The sequence below is a fragment of the Argentina silus genome (genome assembly GCF_951799395.1).
Source record: "Argentina silus genome assembly, chromosome: 5".
Lineage (NCBI taxonomy): Eukaryota > Metazoa > Chordata > Actinopteri > Argentiniformes > Argentinidae > Argentina > Argentina silus.
The window spans coordinates 17,526,404-17,549,321 of record NC_139659.1 but is presented as its reverse complement, the minus strand read 5'-3'; the positions used below and the strand labels follow the sequence as shown (position 1 = coordinate 17,549,321).

General features: G+C 47.0%; 2 protein-coding genes across 3 annotated transcripts in view; one reads left to right on the top strand and one right to left on the bottom strand.

Annotated features, from left to right (window-relative positions):
• Nucleotides 1–11,893, bottom strand: part of xrcc4 (X-ray repair complementing defective repair in Chinese hamster cells 4) — a 17,882-nt gene extending 5,989 nt beyond the window's left edge. The window contains exons 1-7 of one of the 2 annotated variants that reach the window (XM_083669655.1): nucleotides 11,633–11,893; nucleotides 9,688–9,845; nucleotides 9,088–9,281; nucleotides 5,984–6,150; nucleotides 4,978–5,112; nucleotides 3,718–3,887; nucleotides 1,106–1,250 (exon numbers count right to left, since the gene is read on the bottom strand). In XM_083669655.1, coding sequence (XP_083525781.1) covers nucleotides 1,106–1,250; nucleotides 3,718–3,887; nucleotides 4,978–5,112; nucleotides 5,984–6,150; nucleotides 9,088–9,281; nucleotides 9,688–9,829 — 953 coding nt within the window. In that variant the 5' untranslated portion in view covers nucleotides 9,830–9,845; nucleotides 11,633–11,893. The remainder of the gene's footprint in view (nucleotides 1–1,105; nucleotides 1,251–3,717; nucleotides 3,888–4,977; nucleotides 5,113–5,983; nucleotides 6,151–9,087; nucleotides 9,282–9,687; nucleotides 9,846–11,632) is intronic. The other variant, XM_083669656.1, reaches the window with a different exon arrangement.
• A 36-nt stretch (nucleotides 11,894–11,929) lies between these two features.
• tmem167a (transmembrane protein 167A) lies at nucleotides 11,930–15,845 on the top strand. The gene is made up of 4 exons (XM_083669690.1): nucleotides 11,930–11,992; nucleotides 12,716–12,825; nucleotides 14,525–14,559; nucleotides 14,792–15,845. The coding sequence occupies exons 1-4, from the start codon at nucleotides 11,990–11,992 to the stop codon at nucleotides 14,860–14,862; spliced, it is 219 nt and encodes a 72-aa protein (XP_083525816.1). The 5' UTR covers nucleotides 11,930–11,989; the 3' UTR covers nucleotides 14,863–15,845.
• The last annotated feature ends 7,073 nt before the right edge of the window (nucleotides 15,846–22,918 follow it).

Below are 22,918 nucleotides of genomic sequence, written 5' to 3'. Positions count from 1 at the left end.
CCCTAAAAGCCCTATTCCAAATGTCTGGTCAGTCCATGAGTGACTTAACTTAAAGTTTGTTAGCCAAAAGCCATAACGATGGCAATAAACATTTACTGCTCGGCTGATGATGGAATGTTTTCTCTGTCTGTCATGTGGGACTCCTGGACAAAACAAGGGAAAGAGGTTCTGTCACGTTCGCATACACACGCAAGCACACCCACTCCTGGACAAAAAGAGGAGGGCAGGTTCTGCCATGTTTACGCACACGCACACGCACACGCGCGCGCACACACACACGCGCGCACACACACACCTTTCTTCTGTTTGTATACATGTTGTCACCGTTGTGTTGTGGCCAAAGTGGACCAGTAGTCATTCATTAGTTTACGACAGCTACTATGTAAATAAGACGATCCTTGACTGACGTCATTTGGCTATAGGCTCGACAACGTGGCTGTTTGGACGACACATCCAGTCCCGTTTCACTGCTCCTCCGTATTCTCAGAGGGTAAACACCTCAGGCTGTGTAGATGGGGTGGGGGTGGGGATATTACTCAACACAAAGCAGATCCCTGAAAGGGAACATTTATGACGTTTGATTTTCCCATTCACTAATGCCCAATGGATGAGTGCTTGGCAGAGACAAAATAAGCTCTGACTCAAGACACCAGGGGAAAGGAAGATACTGTATGAAGAAACTGATCATTCTACCACAGTGGTGTGTATTTCTCATACGTGAGTGCTATTTCTGGTTCAACTGTTACACCCTCACTTAATGGACTAACTTGGGGATTGGCTAATGAGCTTTAACGTCAATGGCAATGTTGCAGAGCTAGTAAACACATCTGGGGGGAGAAGTGTGTGGAGAAGTGTGTGGAGAAACTAAACAGACAAACAGACATTTTTATACTTTAGTGAGCCCAATATTGAGGAGAGATGACTATAAAACCAGGCAGTAGTAAAACAAAAACTAAGTAAGGCCTGCTTTGACGTTGCATGGGGAGAGTATACTCACTACTGTAAAGACAAGAGCAGGGCTCGTAGTCTGACAGAGACCATTGAAGATGGTAACATGGATGTAGTCATGGCGATGTTATGGAGACTTAATGTCGAGACTCTGTACCTCCTCCTCCTCTGCGACGTCTCCGGGGTTGGTTTCTTGGAGACGGGGTCCGGGGGTCTTAGGTGACGGAAGCGGCGTTTACGGCAAGGCGCCACGTCGGTGATGTCGCTTAGACTGTCGTCCAATGGGCTGCGGCGACCCGTTCCTGAGGAGGGAATGAGAACACACCAGAGCCAATCAAATCTCCCCTACAGGTCTGCGAACCTACATGAAATACCAGATGGAACAAAAGTTAAAAGAACAGGTCCATGGGAACCCATCGACACTGAGAGGTGTGCTCTTTCTTAAAGAGTTGCGCAGTTACAGTATCGTGAGTGGAGTGCGTTTCTGAGCTAGGCTTTGCTACGAGTCATTCCTCAGCCGTCTTAAAACACACATGGAACACACTAGCTCAGAGCCCCCCCAACAACATCTGGTGGAGACATCTGTCCCCCCTGTGTTCTGTCCAGGGAGGGCGTGTGTACCTCTTCTGTCTTCACCTCTCAAATTCATCCCTCCCTCCCTCCCTCCTTCCTTCCCCCCCTCCCTCTTTAAAGAGGGGCATACCAGAACTAACACACGCTACAAGGAGAGGAGCAGGTGTCTCTTCTTCCTCTGTTCAACACGTCAGATGGCTGGGAGGAGAGGGAAGTATCCAGATGGAGGGATGGTGGAGGAGGAGAACATACACATGTGGTGTGCGTCTCAATAGTCTGAAATGTCCTGACCTCCTGACCACCCTTCCTGGCCTCCTCTGATCCCCTGTTTCAATCGATAGGTGAAAGCAATATGTCGTGTGTACCCCAGGTATTGGCTTTGACCTATCCAGTTCCATCACATTAGTGCAGTGACTACAGCTTCCCACAGTCACATTGACAGTGTAACAGGTGACTCAAGTCAAAGCAGTCTGTAAAAATAGTCTGTTAAACTGAATGGCCTCATTCATCACATTGTCTAAACAGGCTGGTACAACCATAACACGGTTAAGGAGACAAGACACGCACACACACACACACACACACACACACACACACACACACACACACACACAATGTGACATCCAGGTCACGATGACCCGCAGTCAACAGTTAAGGACATACATACAATTATTTCTATTATTTATTTATTATTCAAGCGACACAGCTGGGCCTTGGGCTAGCAGCCAAGACACAACCAGACAGACAGAAGTAATAAACTTGTCAACTGTGTTGTACACCACACACACACACACACTCTCCTGATATAAGTGAAAACATAACCACTTTGCCCTTTCCCCATCCCCCCATCCCCCTCCCCCGTGCCCAGACTGGCAACGCACCAATCATCTGACTCATTGTCGTGGCAACTAAAACAACACAGGAACCTGCAGGCTTTTGCCCATCAATCACAGCACACAGCTGGGGTAGAAAGAGAGGCCCGGACCCCTATCCACCCAGCCCAGGGGTACCCTCCCATCAACCTAGCCCAGCCACAGCACACTAAACCTGGGCAGACGGTTGGAGAGAGAGAACCTCGTACTTACTAGCCTATCCCAGTTAAAGAGCACTGTGTATGGGCAGAGGGTTGGAGAACGCCTGTCTGATCAGAGAGCTGGGAGTGAATGAGCGCTACGAATCCAAAAGCAGAATCCCAAATCGACCACTAGGCCCAACCCTCTAGGCACTTTGTGGAGATCTGAAAGGATTGGACAGGCATAAGCAATATGGATTCCAACTGGTCTATCCGAGGGCAAAGTGAACTTCCAAAGCAATCTTCACCTGGGCCTCCCTCTGTAGCCTTCAGTCCTCTCTGGCTGTACTCAGAGGTGTTTTTAGAAGTCAGGTCAGAGAGGCCCCTCACTCAGGATTCCATAATCACCCCGTGATGTCGTCATCAGTGTTGCCTGGGAAATAATAACACTGGCCACCTACGGAATCCCAAGAGTCAGAACGCATACACACACATACATACATTTCCATGACAACCCAAGAGTCCCAACAGACCGGCCATACCTTGAGGTTGACCTCACATAGAATATAGAACGCTGGTTTTAACCACAACACGCATGCATGGATGGACAGACGGACGGACGGACACGGACACACACACACACAAATACAGTAGATTAGGTGAGGATTAGACTGTTTGACAAGCTCTAACACACTGAACACAGAGGAGTGTTTTTTTCTTCTTAATGACGGGGTGATGGGGGGGCTATTATCATTCCTAAACATCTCTAACCCCTCACAGTGGGAGAGTACAGCCTGTTTTTGACAGATGTGACACAGAGGACTGGGATGCTGGCTGTAGTTTCACTAAAAGGATATGACTCCAGAGCCGGAGGGGGAAATTGAGCAACAGCAAAACCACACATTCCCTCCCACACCCACACCGACACACACACACACACACACACACACCCACACACACACACCACCCCCCGCACACACACACCCCCCCCCACACCACTATAATGTAACCTAGAGTAACCTCTCTGGTCCCCAACAGGAGGGAGATCTCACACTCTCTGACGTCATCAATCAGAGACGACTACGTGAGTGACAGGGGTGACTGGGGAGTGTGTGAGTGTGTGTGTGTGTGTGTGTGTGGGGGGGGGGGGGGGGGGGGGGGGGGTTGTTATCTATGATCATTACCCTGGGTGGGAGCTGTAGCTTTAGGTGCAGGGCCTGCCTGCTCTTCCTCCTGCTCTTCCTCCTGCTCTTCATCCGTGCTGGCTCCGTACGCATCCTCCCCCTCATCGGACGCTCTGCTCTCTCCTGCTGCCATCCCACCTCCATGGCTGCTGCTCTCTCCTGCTGTCCCCCTAGAGTGGAGAGACCAGAGAGAGACACACAGGCCCGATCTCAAGAGTCTTTCCTTGATTCCTCGCGTCCTACCTCCTCACCTCTTTCTCAGAATACTTACAATGGAGGAGATGTTCCCAGGGGACGAGGCAAGGATAGAGGACACAAGGAATCAAGGAGACGTTTGAGATCCTGCCACAGGTTTTACGCACGCGCACACACACACGCACACACACACACTATCACACTATAACAATATCACCACTGGATATCACAAGATTACCACAGCGGATGGGATGGGATAGACGTCAAAAGCTATTGGGCAACGATTGGGCATATTCACAGAAGGATATGAGTGGTCTTCCTGTCAAACCTAGGTGGGGGTCAAGTAAGGTCAGAGTAAAGACTACTTGTGTTCTGCAAAGTTACTACAACGCCCAGTTGGGAATTATCATTATTATCCCAATATTTGACCAGGTGGGTTGACTGAGAACATATTGTGGTTTACAGCAATGACGTGAGGAAGAATTGCAGTCATGGGATCGGAGAGGGAGGAAAACGGAAGCGTGGTGTATTTTTAAAAACATTTTAATGACTTCATGCAATTACAAAGCCGAGGACAGTGAGTACAATTGTACTTTCCCCTTATATTGGCCTGCTACAAATCAATTTAGACTGCAGGGCCTTTATGTGTGTATGTACAGTATTTGAAGATTCTGTGTGTGTGTGTGTGTGTGTGTGTGTGTATAATGGATCTTGAAAAACATTCCATCGAGCAATGCTGTGAGACTCAATGCACCTCTTCCAGTAACAATAGGCACTGATAGGTCATTAGTAGACTATTTGGAAGACCCAGTCAGGTAAAGCCCGCTCCCCGCTAAGAAATACTGTAATGGTCCCTACTGAAATACCATGGCCTGTCCGTAATGGTCCCTACTGAAACACCATGGCCTGTCCATAAAGGTCCCTACTGAAACACCATGGCCTGTCCGCAATATGGCTTCTGTTGGGTCACGTACTGTAGAAGGGTTTGATGACCCTCATATGACCTGAGTGTAAAGTGTCGAAAGTCAGTCAGTCAGTCTGTCTGTTGGCGTCAACTGTGTGTACCTGGTCTCCTGCTGTAAGTGTGTGATGCTCTCCTGGAGACTGCGGATCTTGGCTTTCTTCTCGTTGAGAACCAGGACGAAACGAGAGTACAACTCTTCCTCCAGAGCCTCCTTACCGCAAGCGTAGCGCTCCAGCCTACACAGACACAGACACACACACAGACACACAGACACACAGACACACACACACACAATGAAAGCATAATCTAATACTCCAGCTGTGGCGCTTTCCTCCCTCCTGTCCTTACTGTCCAGCTCGTCAGTTGTTAATTCTGCATGGCTGTTGTTGCCAGGGAACCTAGACAAAGCTCCCTCCTCAGAAACACAATGCCTCTCTATTCTACATCAGTCTGAATCAGCGCTGTGAAGCTACAGTAGAGACTGATTAGAAACACATGGACTCATTCAAGGTGATGGGAGCTGCCCTCAACAGTCACTTGTGAGGGATTCCCTTATTGTGTGTGTGTGTGTGTGTGTGGGTCTGTGTGTGTGTCTGTTTATGTGTATATGTGTGATTGATCTTTGCCTCTGTGTTGAGCCCTTTGGTCTGTGCCTCAGTGAGGCCCCCTTTCAACACGCTGGGTGTGCTCCAGACACACACGCACACGCACACGCACACACACACACACACACACACACACACACACACACACACACACACACACACACACACACACACACACACACACACACACACACACACACTTTCTGGTCGGTATGACATCAACTCAAAGCTCCAAGTGATGTGCAGTGGCGCGCTGGCAGCCCCTCCCTGTAGAGTTATGAGGATAGAGTAATGACTCCTCCAGGCTTTGGTAATGGACTGAGGGGAAAGGGTCTGCTCTAGTGTGTATGTGTGTGTGTGTGTGTGTGTGTGTGTGTGTGTGTGTGTGTGTGTGTGTGTGTGTGTGTGTTGGACCTGAATGCACAGTTCTTTCAGTCTGTCACTGAGTTTGGTGGTTTGTTTGTGTGCAAGACCTCTCAGTTGTGCATGTGTGTTCTCTTACTGTTCAGTGATGTGTTGCTGCTCTTCTCTGAGTCTCTGGTTCTCCTCCTGTAGTCTTTGGTTGCGGTTCTCTAGGGTGGTTCCACGTTCTAGACCGTGACTCAATAATGCTTTTACCTCCTCAACTGGCTCTGGAACCGCACACAACAACACAGAACTCAACCTGAACTGAGAAAGAGGGGAGTTGGAGAGGAGGGGGAGAGAGAGAGAAAGAGAGAGAGAGAGAGAGAGACAGAGACAGGGAGAGTGTAAATGGCTGTGCCCATGTAATTTGCCTTTGACTATCTTTCCCACCTTCAGAACATAGTCTAGCAGTCTTTGACTGCTGCAACAACACTGGTTTGACATTGAGATCGACTGTTGGTAGATTGTCAGTGTGATGATTGTTGTCCCGATCGTTGAGGCATAAAGGTTTCAGTAAGGTCTTAAAATGATCAAATGGAATGTCATAGATCACTCAAAATGTATGTTTTTAGATAATTCCTACATTCCCAACTTCCTCCCACTCCCTTCCACTTCCCCCCAGGGGGACCCTGCTGTCTCTGACACCTGGACAGACGTCTCCAGACACAGATAACAGACAGGACTGTCACTGTGACCTCTGACCTCCCATGCTGCCAGCTTCACAAATAGATGACCCTGGGAAGGAAGGATGGCATGGCTGTGTGTGTGTCTGACAGTGTGTGTCTGACAGTGTGTGTGTGTGTGTGTGTGTGTGTGTGTATGTGTGTGTGTGTGTGTGTGTCTTTCTCTGGAAAGACTGGACAGACTGTGATAAGACTAATGAATTTGACCCACAGTGAGAATGTGGTGGTGGACATGACTGGAGCACACTGTGTGTGTGTGTGTGTGTGTGTGTGTGTGTGTGTGTGTGTGTGTGTGCGTGTTTGCGTAAGGATATTTACAGCAGTCTGATATATACGCCAGCCATTACTTCATCCCCTCTGAGTAACATTAAGTAAATAACCTTAGACTAAACCTCAGCCTAAAATACTATTAAACATGGAAACACTACTTCCATCCCTCTAGTCCAAAACAGGTCTGGTCATTTCTCCATCACTCAATTGGAAGTTATTACGCCAACATAAAGCTTTGAATTACACTGGTTGGCTGGTTAAGACTTGGGCAGCCACTTGACTGGCCGGTAAGGACTTGGGGGAAAAAAACAGTTGGTCGATAACTATTTGGCCCAAATGCTATTGACTGGTGTGGTGATTGATTCCCACTGGGTTGGCTAGGAAATGTTGAATCGGGCAGAAGTTCCAGAAGTCGTCATAGAGACGCTACCGTTTCAGACTCTCTCTCTCTCTGTCGCTGACTCAGTGATTACGTCATTGACTATACAAGGTATTCGGGGAGCTACCTCACCTACTGTAAATTAACTAGGCAACTATGATCTCTTTTGACTCTCTCACTTGTACTCTTTTTCATACTCCCACTACACTAGCTGGAAACCATTAACTTCTCCCCAGCCCTGGTGTAAATGGGTCCACATGCTGATTCTGTAGGTGATCATTGTCGAGGCAGCCCTCAGGAGGAGATGTTTGGTGTCTCTGGGTGGTTTAGTCCTGTGATGCTACACAAAGCCACACACCCTGTGGTTCACACACTCATCGAGGGCTGAGAGACATTAGACTGTTCAAAGTCAACCTCACAGGGAGAGAGGGAGAGAGGGAGAGAGAGAGAGAGAGAGAGAGAGAGAGAGAGAGGGAGGGAGAGAGGGAGAGAATGAGGGGGAGAGAGAGAGAGAGAGAGAGAGAGAGAGAGAGAGAGAGAGAGAGAGAGAGGGAGAGAGAGAGGGAGAGAGAGAGGGAGAGAGAGAGAGAGGAAGAGAGGGAGGGAGAGAGAGAGGGAGGGAGGGAGAGAGAGAGAGAGGGGGGGGTAAAAGAGGAGAGGGCAACAATACTGTATTAAGAAACAAACTATATGAATACTAGAATTGTTCACTTGAAAGGGAAATCAGATGAGGGGTTGCGCAATATCAAAGCATTGGAAGACTAGTGGAGAATTGTAGCCTTCAGTCATGTTATTGGCTATCATAATACAACTGTTTATTGTGAAATACATTGTGTTTCGTTGGTATGATGATGCTGATAATAATACAGCTAAGTGGGAACAAACCTAAATGTGGCATTGATTTACAGTATAACAAATCACATTTCCTTCTTTGTATATCTAAACAACAGCAACCAGTCCCAAGTGTCTCCATATCCCCTGTTGTATGGTGTTGCTTCAGAGATGATATTAGGGGTAAAGAAAAGACTGGGAACCCTCGATTATGAGTAATATATCTCTGACTAATACATTTCCTTCCTTTTTTTTTTTTAAACTGTTGAGCAAGACAATCCAGAGTGCAGATTTGCACTTAGTGATTCACATTCACATAGCGCACTTGAAAACGTGTATTTCTTAAAACAGTGAAATCTATTCATTTCCCTTTTCTCTGAAAGACATGCCCTCCGATTTCCATTCTGTCATTATTACTATGGCAACAAAGCAGACGTGTTTTGTCCGGTGTGTGCGGGCGCGCACGTGCGCACGGCTCCTTCGGTCTGTCACTGAGCTGTTTTGTGATGTTTACTTCCATAGTGATTATGCTCTACTCGGTAATATGAGAATGTCAAAGCATGGTTGAAGATTTTCCTATTTCAGGATGACATCAGAGACCCTGAAGTGAAACCTGGGAAGCAGCGAATCTGATGATGAGGACCATGTTAGCTGAAATGCTGCTGTTCTATCTAAAGCTTAAGATTCCATTCATGAGAAGCGAACCTTAAACAGGCATGTACAGAACCACCTCTCTTTAGGTCTGTAGATAACCACACAGGCTCATGGTGATGTGATCCAATAGGGCTATCAGGGGACACGAAAGAATGTGTACAATCACACTGCTGACCTCAGACATGTTTATTTCTACAGGAACTAATCTATTGAGTCTGTGACGTGACACAAATCCAACAGATGACATCACCAATCCACCATCTATGGGAAGGCATGTATAGAGTTACTAATACAACAACACCGCTCCTTCTGCATATCAGAGGCAGAGAGACAATCAGTTTGAGAGTGTGTCTTCCCTCCGAGCCAGCTGGGGGCGCCACTTACCGAGATGTCCTTCTGCACCTTCTCATAGGCGAGGGTTACGTTGGAGCCTGGGCCGGGCTGAGGGGGCATCAGGGTGAAGCTGTATTCTGTATTGGAGGGTCCTGACCCGGTCAGAGCTTGTTGTAGGTCCTGGACATACTTCTCCCTCTGCATCTCCAGTTCCCCTGCTTCACTGCACACATCATCCTCACTCACTACGGACAGAGAGACAGGGGGGGGGGGGGGTTGGTGTAAGGTCAGACGGGGGTGGTTTAACCAGGTACAAGAGGTTGAGAGGTCAGTGAGAAGTGCCCTCTCCGCTCCGCTCTTAGTGCACTCTCCATCACAGAAAGATAGTGTGGCAGGTGTGTGTGTGTGTGTGTGTGTGTGTGTGTGTGTGTGTGTGCGTGTGAGTAATGGTGAGGTGTATGTAGTGGTCAGATGTGCATTAACCCTCTCCTTTCCATGTGGCCTGTAATGTGTGTCTTTAGCTTATGGGTAGTGTGTGTGTGTGTGTGTGTGTGTGTGTGTAGGAGAGAGAGAGTGTGAGTGTGTGTGTGTGTGTGTGTGTGTGTGTGTGTGTGTGTGTGTGTGTGTGCGTGTGTGTGTGTGTGTGTTTACCCTCTCCTCTCCAGGCGTCCTGTCCATCAGTCAACAGTAACAGGAAGCCAGAGCCTAAATCCCGACCTGTCCACTCCACACGCAGGAAGTAGGAATGTTCAGGCTCGGAGGAGATACGGACCTTACGCACCGCCACATGCATCACAACACACACACACCTGCAAAAACAGAAAACACCTCTCTCAGACATTAGGCCTATATGAAGATGGGAATGGATGTCAATCAAATTGCAAGTCATTGGTACAGATCAGAGAGATAGTTGTCAGGTTCCACAGTGTGATCATTAAGTGCAGTGGGTGTGAAAACCACAGTGCAGCCCTGCCATTGCACTTGAGTCAGTCTTATATTTTCCTGGCAACCTGGACAGACTGTTGCTGTGTGGGAGCTGACACCAGCCAAACTGTAAAACACTCTACCTCCTCTGGACTTGGACAAGTCGAGAAACAAGCACCACACAGACAAACTGAAACTTCACAAACACAACAACAACCAGCCTGCTCTTCCATGTGTCCTTGTTTAGACAACGCGGTTGTTTGGTTTACACTATGGAGACCCCTCAGCAGCAGCAGCAGCAGCAGTATCAAAGACTATAGCTAATGTACCCCCCAGGCTGGGTCTGCTGGGGAGATCTGGGGGAGCTACAGTAAGAGGCACTAATGTGATGCATGGTGTTTGGGGGGGGGGGGGGGGGGGGCAAAGGATGGACTGTGGGGGGTTGTTGATGGAGGTTTGGGCGCGCAAAGACAGTGATGACAGTGGAGTGGAGGGAATGAAAGGGCTGTAGAGTGGTGGGGTATCGGGTCTGTGAACCATCTGCAGCCCCCCACTGGAGAGCCAGCTAGCCACCGTAGGCCTTGGAGAAACACAGAGGGGTCTAACTGTAAGTAGCTACAGTGCCCATACAACCGTAGAGAGCCCATACAACCATGGATTCTGTACGTCGCTGTAACACAAGACGCATAATGTTACAGGCGTAGAACCGCCATTCAGTCATAACGCCATAATGTAGCCTAGTTATGTCACTAAACATAGGCGTACTTTACATCATCGCTCAACATTAGGGTTTGTCAGAAGGGGAGAATCCTCATATCCTCAAACCTAAGGCTGTTTTTGGTCAGTGATGATCACAGAGATTCTGCCCGTCATAGTAAAGCACTGTAACCTCTTATTTCCGATAAGTACAGAGCTGAGAGAGGGAAGATAGATGAACACACATCAGTTACCTACAGTTATACTACAGTTAACGACCAGTCACACAGCTGCATGCCTCACAACACAGTTCCCTACAGTTACCTACACCAGACCAGCCCAGACATAGTAGTAGGGTTACCTCACCTTAACACCTGCTCTATCAAACATTCTCTCTTCTCACCTCTGGAATCGTTGTCTCCACCATCCTAGGTAGAGGTTCTATGAGCTCAGCTTGCAATCAGCTTGCCCCGTCCATGCAAATATGACCTGGCTTAGATCGGTGTCTATGGGCAAACCTCATTCTACCTCCACCACCACAACCACCAGGAGTGCAATACGATAACTTTGATGTCACAGACAAGTGAATCAGGTGGTGGTCGGCGCATCCATGGATCGTGATGACCATGCACGCTCCGAGTGGGGTCAAACCCGCTCATCCGAACCAAGAAAAGTCATTCATTATTCCCAGTAACACCTGCACCACCTGTGTTATGGTTTGTGCCATCTGCCATACAGGCCAATAATGACAGACACATGGGACAGGGAGAGAGCATAGGCTCTCCCTTTTACACACACACACACACACACACACACACACACACACACACACACACACACACACACACACACACACACACACACACACACACACGGTGATGACAGTATCAATGTGGCTACCAGCATGACAATGAATTCATGACGGCAAGGAATTCATTCAGCCATTAGACCACAGGATAAACCTCACAGAACTCACCACTGCTTTGCTTACATTCCGGCTATTGCCAGATCACTACGTTGTTTGTAAACAGTCAGAGCTTGACCAAAGCGACAGCAGATAGCCATGTGCAAATATGATCCACACAACAGTCCTCATCTTACCTCAAACTTCAAAGGGGTCTGTTTTAAGAAAGTCTCTCTTTATAATATTGGTGCGTGGGTTTAAATGTAGCATTTAAAAACGTATAACCGGTCTAACGTGTTGTTTGGCCAGTCACCGCCGGTTACTCTTTCGCTGTTGTTGTTCCTTGCTCTGTATACGTCATTATTGAGCGACTCTAGTGACGGAAGTGTGAGGTGGCAAGCCAAGCCAAAGTACTAGGCTAGCTTCGAAATGGTGAGTTGTTTATTTAAAGGTTTTCGGTGTCAGCTTAGTCTAGCCAATTGTATTCACTAGACAACGATTGTGTCGAACAAGTCATCTTCATAAAGCTGTTTTACAGCTCATCATGCGCCCGTGTCAAACCAGCTACTAGTTGTTGCTAGCTAGCTAGCTAACTAACTTAGCTAGTAGCCATGCATTGAATGAATGCCATAAATGGGCTACAGTAGAAATAGCTAAAGTATATGGTTTCATTAAAGACATCTATTCCAGCTGCCTAGCTAGGTGATCCATATCGACAATACATTCGACTACGGCTGTGACTGCATCCATTGTCTAAATGTTTTGTTTATGTTGGCCAGAAAGTGTCTACAGGTATGGTCAGAGTGTTTTATAGAACACTTTTGGTATATTCAGGACAGGTTTGGTGTGTTTAACATTTCCTGATAGAATGGAAAGGATATCTCCTAGCTCAAGGACAGACCCTTACTAAAGCCTTTTTGCCTAACTTGCCAACCTGATTATAAAACTTAAACGCTCAATACATATATAGCCCTCAACCAATCTGTACATTTATGACGGAACTGACCTAATGTTATTGTTGATCTGTCAATGGTTGACTCTGCAGCCTCTTTTGATTCAATTACCTGGTGTAACATTACCTGGTGTAACAACCAATTGAAACCAATTCAACAATGTCATGTATCTGTTTCCTTTTCTCCTTCTCTCTCTTTTCAGTCGGCCATTTTCAACTTCCAGAGTCTGCTGACGGTGATTCTGCTGCTCATCTGTACCTGCGCGTACCTGCGTGCGATGTTCCCGAGTCTGCTCGACAAGAACAAGACTGGGTATGCTGTCATTTAACATGAAGCAGCAACACTTTGGTGTCAAGTAGTGCACCTGGCCGGAAATGTGGTGTGAGATTAGATTTGTCTTAGACTCTGAAGTACATAGACTGCTCTGCAGGGCTACTGTGGCATGCACAGTCGTACATTGTTCTCGGTGGAGGGAAGCTATCACCAGAAAGAAGAAAAAAAAAAAAAGTTTTCTCAACTCTGTTTTCCTTTTTGTCTAAGTGAGGCTAAGGCAACAAGCTGTGTGCCACATGTTTGAGAGAAGGAAATGAAAGGATTACTGAGAGCCCATGATCTGAGCTCTGCAAACAGACACTCTCTCCAAGACAAATTAGCCTGACGCTGCCAGGGCATTTAAGTGCTGGTGTTAGACACACATACATACACACACACACACACACACACACACACACACACACACACACACACACACACACACACACAAAGAGCCCCCCACGGCCCTGGACAATGGAGGCCTGTATTTTTGTTGTTGTAGGGGAGTATGTGTGTGTGTGTTGATTTGTTTAGAAGCCAGAGGAGTTCCCATAGGCCTTTACAGTTAGATTTTAGGCTAGGGACCCAGAGGAGTATAACGTTGCTCTGAGAGAAATATAGTCAGTTACCCACCAATTTCTGACTGATGACAGTTGTTTATAAGAACCACTGGGTCAGTTTGATGGTAGAGATACGAGATATTAATAGATTATATTTAATCCCTGTTCTTAGGAGGTGTGTGTGTATAGACAGGGCACTAGTGCGTCTCCTCTGTTTGCCAAGGGAAGGGGAAATGAGTCTGTTGAGAGATGCTGCTCTTTTTCGATCTCTCCAATAGCTGTCTCTCTGGTTGTGAAGTAGCCAGACTCCCAGAGGAGTGCTTGCACAGTTCTGCCTACAGGGCCACACTCTAACCTCGAACCCCTGAGTCTTTACACAGAGACTAACTGATAGAAGAATAGTAGTAGAAGAATAGTAGTGTTGGGAGTAGAAGAATAGTAGTGTTTAGAGGAGAAGAATAGTAGTGTTTAGAGGAGAAGAATAGTAGTGTTTAGAGGAGAAGAATAGTAGTGTTGAGAGAGACAAACAGACAGACAGACTGACTAGAGGTCTGGGACTGGGTTCTCGGGTCCTCAGATTGTTTCCTTTCCTAGATCACTTCAGTGATAGAGGGGACTGGATGCCTGACTGGTTGGTTGTGGTCTTGGAGACAGTGGGTGCTTATTGTTGAGTAGTTAGGGTTTTCCAACACCATAAGTCAGTGCTGTCAAGGCCACTTCAGGCTGTGTCTCTGTCTCAGACAGGCCCCTCCCTAGCCTGTCTCAGTTGCCCACTGTAGCCTGTCTCAGTTGCCCACTAATCTTGGGGCAAGCATTCTCTGGCTACACACACACACACACACTCCACACACACACACTCCACACACACACACTCCACACACACACTCCACACGCCGGTTCAGATGAAGGCTAGTGGGCTAATGCCTCTAGCATCATCTTCCTGCACCATTCAGTCATGGGCTGGACCCTCTGGTGTGTGTGTTGTGTTGACCGTCCCCCCAAATGTCCAGGTTCCCCTGTGGCCCCTCTGTCTATGTATCTATTCTCTCATCCTTCTCTCTATCTCTCTAGTCTTTTTCTGCATTTTCATGTCAAAACATGATGATTTCTTTAACAGCTTTTGTTTATTTTATTTTCAGGTTATTGGGTATCTTCTGGAAATGTGCCAGAATAGGTAAGCTACTTTATGATTTTTTTTAATTGATTTTTTTAGCACTGAGACATGGAAAATCATTGTTCCATGGTTTGGTGTTGGTGTGATGTGTTTGAGTGGTCTGGGGGGGGAGATAATGAAAACCAATACAAATGAATCATGTCCAATGTTATCATTGATCTCACAGGATTGTTGAAATGTCCGGTCTAAGTGTCATGTCCTCACCTCTACCCTGTGTCCTCTGATGCCGTAGGGGAGAGGAAGAGTCCGTACGTGGCTGTGTGCTGTGCAGTCATGGCCCTCACCATCCTCTTCTCCGACTAGCAGCCCGCCCTCAAAGGAATCTGTTTGATTCCTCGTGCAGAATGTGACAGTGATGGAGTCATCTTCCCGATCCCAAACGTACCCCTAACCCCCACCGCGAGATGCTTCATGTAGATCTGAAAGAATTGGATAGGAATCAGAAATGTGGTAATAGGCCCACCGTGCCCCTCTGATGGACTAGGTGGACTTGGTATCTAGATCGCTTCTACCGATCCAATACTTTCAGATCTCCAGGAGGTGTGGAGGGGTGGTCGGGTGGGGGCTAGCGGTTGGTTTTGGGATTGGGTTATCCAGGAGCATCAACCGTGCTACTCTCCCCACTCTTGAGAGACCCGACATGGGACACATCCTCACGCCGAGTCAGCCTGTGGAGAGTTGGGAGATGGAGGTGCTGTTGATGTACAGAAGACACCCTGCTGGGGCAGAACACACAAGGCCCCCGGCTCCGTGCCTGCTTCTGGACCTAATATCCAATGTCTCCTGGAGGCTCAATCAGTCCATATGGCCTTCTGGACCCTTCTACAAACAATGATTGTTGTTGTTGTTTTTGTTGTTGTTGTTGTTGTCCTTTGTAGTATGTCTGTAGGCATTGCCATGTTTCCCACAGCAGTGTGGTCTTAAGTAAGTCCATGTGGAGATGAGTAGAAGTTGGAGAGCAGTGTTTGATTAGTTGACAGTATTGTGTATTTCTGTATATAAATGACTCTGAGTGATACTATTGTACAGTTGTCCCAGCTGTGCCTTGCTTTGAGACTTTGTTCATTGTTCATATACAACTGAGTGGGTTCAGCCCAGGCAGTATGTCCAGGATATATTTGACAAAGATGACTATCCCAAATATTCTGAAATGTTTCTGTATTTTCCTTAAAAATAAAGTTGCCAGTCATTGGCCCTGCGTTGTGAAACCAGCAGGCACTGCAAGTTTTAAGTGCAGTGGTTTCAATAACTTTTCAAATTGTCATTAAAGACCAGCTGAATAATGACTTGTGTTCAGTGAGATTTATGCGTGTTTTACGTGTTGCCTCTGAACACAGCAGTAGGGCAATCTCTAAACAGTTTTAAGATCCCGGGTAATAAGCCAAACCACCACTATAATGGTCACACACACACACACACACACACACCCACACACACATTCACATGTACTGGAGCATCACCTTTAGCCAAGGCAGTAGCCTAGAATAACAAATTCATTTACAAGCAGAGAGGGTAGTTCATCCCTGTAGACCTCAGAGGGACTGGCGATAGAATAGGTCAACAAATTAACATTTATTACAATTGGCAGGTCTGAGATGAGACTCCCATGAGCCAAATGGGAGTCGAGGGAGTGAATTTATGCCCTTTTTCTTAATCTAAACATGGACACTGGAGGATTATCACCTGTCGCTCTCCTCTGCTGGATTGCAAATCGAATCCAGCCCCTCGCCACTCCTGTTGATCAGAGAGGATTTAGGTGAATTAGGTCACATTGATTTGGTCAATAAAGAAAGGTCCACCTGTGTTTGATTGAGACTGTGACCCCTAGCCAGAGTGCCACACAGCGGTGGTTCCAAACCGTTTCTGCCTTGTAACCCACCTAAAGCCTTTACAATTCTCATCAGATAAACAAAACCATGTTTCCCACCAACCCAAAGCATGGCTGGAGGGGCTGAACAGACAGAACAGACGTATTACTGTAACTCTAACAGGGCCTCTGAGAGGCTGATCTCCTCCTCTCTGCTCAGTCACCAAAGGAAACACTTTCATCTTCTCTGCTTAGGGGATCCTTCTTCCGTCTCTCCTCCTTAACCCTAAATTCTGTACCTAATGGCTATATACACACACGCACACACACACACACACGCACACGTACGCACACACACACACTTAACTCCTGCGGTAATGGCTTCCAGCTTAGGCTGTAGGTAATGAGCATTTCCTGTTGGTCTGTCAGCCTTCGGTCAGGTCTTTAAACAGGGTCAGGAGCTCCAAGTTATGATCACTAGTATCACTTCCTGTATCTGATCTCATCTGTATATTCCCGATTGATCTGTGTATGATTGGTTCCAATGTATCCATCCTATTGCTTTCAGCCAAAACAATTGGCCGAAATTTTTTTAGGAATGAGGAAATGATTCAACAAGATTTAGACCTACTGTACAGTATATGGATATTTACACTGTGGACGATGAGGACAGACTTGTGTGTACTTTTCCACATTAAAATCAAGGATAATATTTATGTTTCATAGTATTCCATGGAAGAGTTCCCTGCTTCTCGGTGAGGAAACACGTATTCATTCCAGAGTTAGAGGAACAGCTCAAGACTAAGATCAAGAACAACAGGACAATGCGGTTGAGACGGAGAGTGCCAGAACAGAACCAGGACAGAACCAACCCAGGGCCACAACTATGCCCTGAGGATAAATGAAGGATAAATTCTGGTGGCATTAATGATCTTGTTTGTCCAGTGGGTTCAGACCCACTGTTTTGTTTTAGAGTGATGGGCACTGACAGTGCTAGCAGTGCTAGTGCCAGCGGTGTGTGTGAGTGTGTGCTTGTGAGTGAATTAAGTGTGTGTTTATCCCTACTGTGTGGGTTAGAGTGATGGCCTCTCTCAGTGACAGCATTGGAGTCAGCTTTTGGCACACTAGAGCTGGTAACTCAAGTCCTGGTAACTCAAGTCCTGAGGAAGCCTCATCACACACACACACACACACACACACACACACACACACACACACACACAGCCATGGCATGAAGACAGAGATCTGTAAAGAGAGATTTGTAGTGAGTGTGAAATCTTGTGCAAGCTCTGTAACCTAGACAAACATCAGAACCTCAGGAAGTAATGCTAGAAACAGCAACAGAAACAGCACCTCTCGCCAGACCCTGATATGTGCTGTTTATGTGACCCAACGGAGACTAGCAGTGAGCCAGGCGCAATGCTGGAATCACTAACTATTAGGGTTGGGCAAGATCCCGATTTTCATACCTTCTTACCTTCCTGGCAAAATACCCTGGGATACAGCACTTTTGGTTACCAGGCCAACCCTACTAACTATAGAGCCAGGAGTGGCACAATACTACTGCAACACCATAGTTAAATGGCTGAATGTGTTTCAGTGGAGGACGTCCAACACCACCTCAGCCCTTCTCTGAGAGAGTGAAACTCACTCTGTGTACGGTGGACAGACAGAAATACAGGAGGAAAGAATACTTTTCCTCGTCCCTCTCATACATAAACATCCTGATATTAGATTAGGCTCATGACAGTGTTCTCTCGGCCTCATCTGAAGGGTTTAACCAGAAGAGCACCTCATGGCTTGAGGCAACAAAGTCTGGAAATGAGCCGAGCTGCAGCACCCCGATTCCATTTCCAAAACAATTTAGTGGGAAACTCTATGAAACCTGACCGACTCTTAAACAGGAACAGGAGAAGCCAATGTATTTTATCTTCACAGCAAGTTTCTGTTAGCAGCACTCAGTGTCTATGGGCCATAATCAACCTGGTTTTTCCTGTGCTGGGGTCTGGAGCTGCCTGAGGCCTTCTCTTCCCCAGCGGTCTTGTTAGCTAACGCTAGTTTACACCGCCTAAAGCTCCCTGAACACTTGGTAATGCTTTCACAATGTTCACCCAAGACTGCTGCAGTATAACGCTCCAACTACCTTAGGTCAAGATGATTTCCTCAAAAGGGTGCTGTGAAGTTTCGAACTGTCAGAAAAAAATGGAGAGCACCCCTCTATCTCTCTCCCTCTCCACTCTCTTCCTCACCCCGTTTACTCTTGATCCTTTTCTCTCACACTTGGGGGCCAGTTAAAGCAAAGTCCATAAAGTGAAATGGTGGAGTTCATTAAGACTGGCCTAGTTTCTTAGGGATTGAAAGAGCATGGGAATAACTCTGCCCTTAGTCCAGCTAAAGCAACAAGGTTACACATGAGTCTCCCTGCAGAAAAAGCTACCAACTCTACTGTACAATAGGGATTTATTGACTGTATTTACATATGTTTGTATGTATTATGCACTGTATGTTTATTTATGCATTTGTGTATGTATTTATTTTGGTAGTTCAGTGTCTTCTTGACTTGGATATTTGTACTCTTGTCAAAATGAGTTGATTATAGGTTACTCAGCCACCCTGAAAGCTTAACCCTTTGATCAGGGCAATAACTCCTAACATGTGCGTCGATGGTTCACATAAACATGGCAACATAGTGACAGAGAGAGACAATGTCAGTGACAGAGAGAGCCGCCCCCCCCCCCCCCCCCCCTCATCTCTGCTTCTCTTAAATTGGAACCAGGAGACTTGACAGTGAATGGACCCTCTGTGCTTTTGTTATAGACCCCCTACACACACATCCCCCTGTGGATGAAACGTTTGGGTGAGTTGCGTAATCAACATCAGAACGATGTGAGCTAGCTGGCTGGCAGTGTGCTCTTGCCTGGCTCAGGCCCTGGTCCCTGTGGGCCATAGTTTCACTCTGAGAATGAGCCCCTATGAAACCCAGCAGCACTGGGCCTTTTGGCGATACACTCCAGGACTCTACGTTGGCTCTGAACCAACCTGGTTGTTTGATGATAGGGACACTGACTGCCAGAGAAAGATGAGGCTGGAAAAGAGCTTCAAGCTGTCTCCCTTACACACGCGCATGTACACGTACACGCATACGCACACGCACACACACACACACACACACACACACACACACACCCACACACACACACACACACACACACAGACGCACACACAGACGCACGCACGCACACACAGGCCACTCAAACTGAGGGGGATATTTTCCCAGGTTATCTACTGTTAAGGCACCCAGTCTCTGCAAACGCTTTTCTCCACAGAGGATAATTTACCCAGTTATACCCAGGACAAAGAGGTAAGGGTACAGTGGTTTAAGTGCTTTAGTGGGGGACATGTCATTTAGGAAACACCACCAAACACTTCAGATCTTTTGATGTTCACACTGGAGGACATTGCAAGTCATGTCTGTATATAAAGAAGGAATTGACATTCTGTATGGTTGCGATCCCCTCCTACTGTCTCAGCTGTAGAAGCTGGTCCCTCCCCAAAAGATGTTTTTACTCTTTGCGGAATATGGTTCATATTTGACTGTTGAACAATGTAAATGAACAAAACCCATACAATTACCCAAGTATCCCTAAAACCTTCAAATGAACCATTTGAAACAGTGAAATTGCACCTGGAGGCACAACGTAACAAACAACTAAACAGCAGGTTGACCATTCTGGCAGAACATCCCTAGAAATGCAGAGATCCTTAACTCTCTCTCGGACGTGGCTGTTCACCCTGCTCATGGGGCATGAGCCACCTTCAGGTGCCATGTTTTATCTGGGTATGTGAATGTGTTGTATTTGCAATAAATCTGTCTTCAGTTCAAAGCCCTTTGTGTTGTTGATGCATTCAGACATGACTCAGTCAGACAGAGAGACAGAGAGACATTGAAGGAGGAAGAGCCCATCAGAGGAAAAGCCCAACATCATGTTTGTTCATTGAGGAGAAAATGTGGAGCAAATGTGGAGCATAATGAGGAGCATAATGAGGAGCATAATGAGGAGCATAATGAGGAGCATAATGAGGAGCATAATGAGGAGCATCATAGAGGTCAAATAAAGATGTGTCATAAATTTGAACTGTTTGGATGAGATCTTAAACAGAGTTTCCCGACTCCCAAGTCATTAAAGACCACATGGCACTTATCGCAAGAGTGTCAGTGTTTTGAGTGTCTAGAAAGGCGCGATATAAATAAATATTAGTTATGACATGTATATCTGGTTATGGATCTGGGGGTGTTCTCCATACAGGTTAGTGGCAACTCCTGTGTATGTGTGTGTGCTTGTGTTTTTTATATGCTGTATATAAAGCAAAACATGTTTTGTGTGTGTGTGTGTGTGTGTGTGTTTGCGTGAGTGCGTGTGCGCGTGTGTGTGAGTAATTCCCTCCAGATGAGACTCTTCCGTGTGCAGGGGTACAGACCGGAGGGGGCATGTTACCAGAACCAGCATGGCCTACATCCCCCTATATATCACTGTGTGTGTGTGTGTGTGTGTGTGTGTGTGTGTGTGTGTGTGTGTGTGTGTGTGTGTGTGTGTGTGTGTGAGAGAGAGAGGACTACTTGGGTTCTGTGTGCTGGCTCTCTGTGTGCTTCTCAGCATGGAGCCACAGTGCTGTACTCTTCCACCCTGTTCTAATGAACAGACACATGTTCCGACATCAGCACTTCACCTCATCACTGCAACACACCACTTATACTGTCAACATCAGACAGCAGTGTGTCTCCATCCTCTCATCAGCCCGCCCCACGCCCCCCCCCCCCCCCCCCCCCCACACCCCCACCTCCACCCGCGTGCCTCAGGCCCAGAACCCACTCCTATGACATTAAAGCCGAATGTTTCCGCTCTCTCTGCAGGGAGAAAGTGAACCACATCAGCAATGTACGCATGCATGCATGTACGCACACACGCACGCACGCACGCACGCACACACGCACACACACACGCACGCACGCAGAGGAGACGAAATTAAGTCTATCACCCCACTCTCCCAAATGACTCCTCTGACTTACATTTTGTGAAATAACCGCTGACATCCTGGGAAAGAGAAGAATTGAGAGAGAGAGAGAGAGAGAGAGAGAATCTGGGGGGTGAGAGAGAGAGTGATCTCCAAGAGAGTTCTTACATCATCAGTGGCGTAGGACTCTTCTCTGGTACTCCAGGGGAGTCTCACCCACGCCAGAGTGAACACACTCTCTGTGTCTAGGCGTGCCAGCAGCTCTCTTATCAAACCTAGTTGCCCACAGTAAGGCAGTTGGAGGGACACCAGCCGGCAGTGCAGTCAGCTAGTCTACTGCTGGATAAACAAACATCTGTTAGAGAGCAGAATCACATCAGCTCTTATCTCCCAGTCCTTCTCCTTAGATCTGGGTACAGATCTCAGATCATCTGCTTGAACTCCCTCAAGCCTAACCTTAACCTGTCAAAAGAAAAAACAACCTTAACATTTTAGCAGCGTCTTAGGGCAGCTTCATTGTCTAACTCCTCTTGGTTTCTACCACAACTTACTAGCCAGAGTTACAAGGTCCTCTAGTGGTGAATCTGTAGTAGTGCTGCTTATCCACAGGACACACGCCCCCAGCAGTGTTTCCTCTGATATTGCAGAGAGCAGACTCTCTCCCAGTCCCGTCAACACAGCACTCTATTAAAGGAAACAAGTCTAAGAGAGAATCTAAATATTGTCATAGGTTTACAGAATTCATCTGAGCTAAGCCTGCTGTGTTATGAATAGACAAGTTAAACAGGTTATAAAAGCAGGAAGGAGAGAGAGAGAGAGAGAGAGAGAGAGAGAGAGAGAGAGAAAGAGAGTGAGAGAGAGAGAGAGAAGGCAAGAGAGAAAGAGACTAGAGGTAGCCAGAGATGTGTTCACTGTTTCCAATGTAACCATTCAGTAATACTAATGAAAACATGAAGAGAGGAGGCAGACTCCCTCTATCAGTAGATCAGAACACAAGCTCAACCCAGATACCAGGCTGAGTCCTGGGCCTACAGCTCCTCTCCCACGGGAACACTGCTGCATTTCAACTTCAGATCTGTCCCCAAACAACACAATGTTTGTTCTATCCTCCTAATCCTCAATTCATGAATGTCTGGATTCATGTATATGTGAGTGCCACGCTGTCACGCTGTCCAGGTTGTCTTTCCAACCCCCAGCAAACGTTTATTTTCTCCCTCTGCTTTTGGTCAAGAGACTAAGTGCTCTGAAAATCACGAGGACCTTTCTCTCTCCCTCTGCTAATACTCAGTGTGTGTGTTAATGCTCAACCTCAAAAATAGACATGTGTTTCCAATTGTTGTTCATCCAGAGCTGGCATTGAGCAACCCCAGCTAACAATGCTCTCTTTTAAAAAAGGGATAACTGATTTCACACAAATACATGCACGCACGCACGCACACACACACACACACACACACACACACACACCCACATGTACATGCGCGTGTGCACACACACACACACACACACACACACCTCCCCCAGGACAAGTATATCTGT

Excerpts from the sequence above, each read along its gene's own strand:
- tmem167a (XM_083669690.1), top strand. Across the intron at positions 12,826-14,524 it reads CTCGACAAGAACAAGACTGG|GTTATTGGGTATCTTCTGGA; the intron begins GTATGCTGTCAT and ends TTTTATTTTCAG. Across the intron at positions 14,560-14,791 it reads CTGGAAATGTGCCAGAATAG|GGGAGAGGAAGAGTCCGTAC; the intron begins GTAAGCTACTTT and ends CTGATGCCGTAG.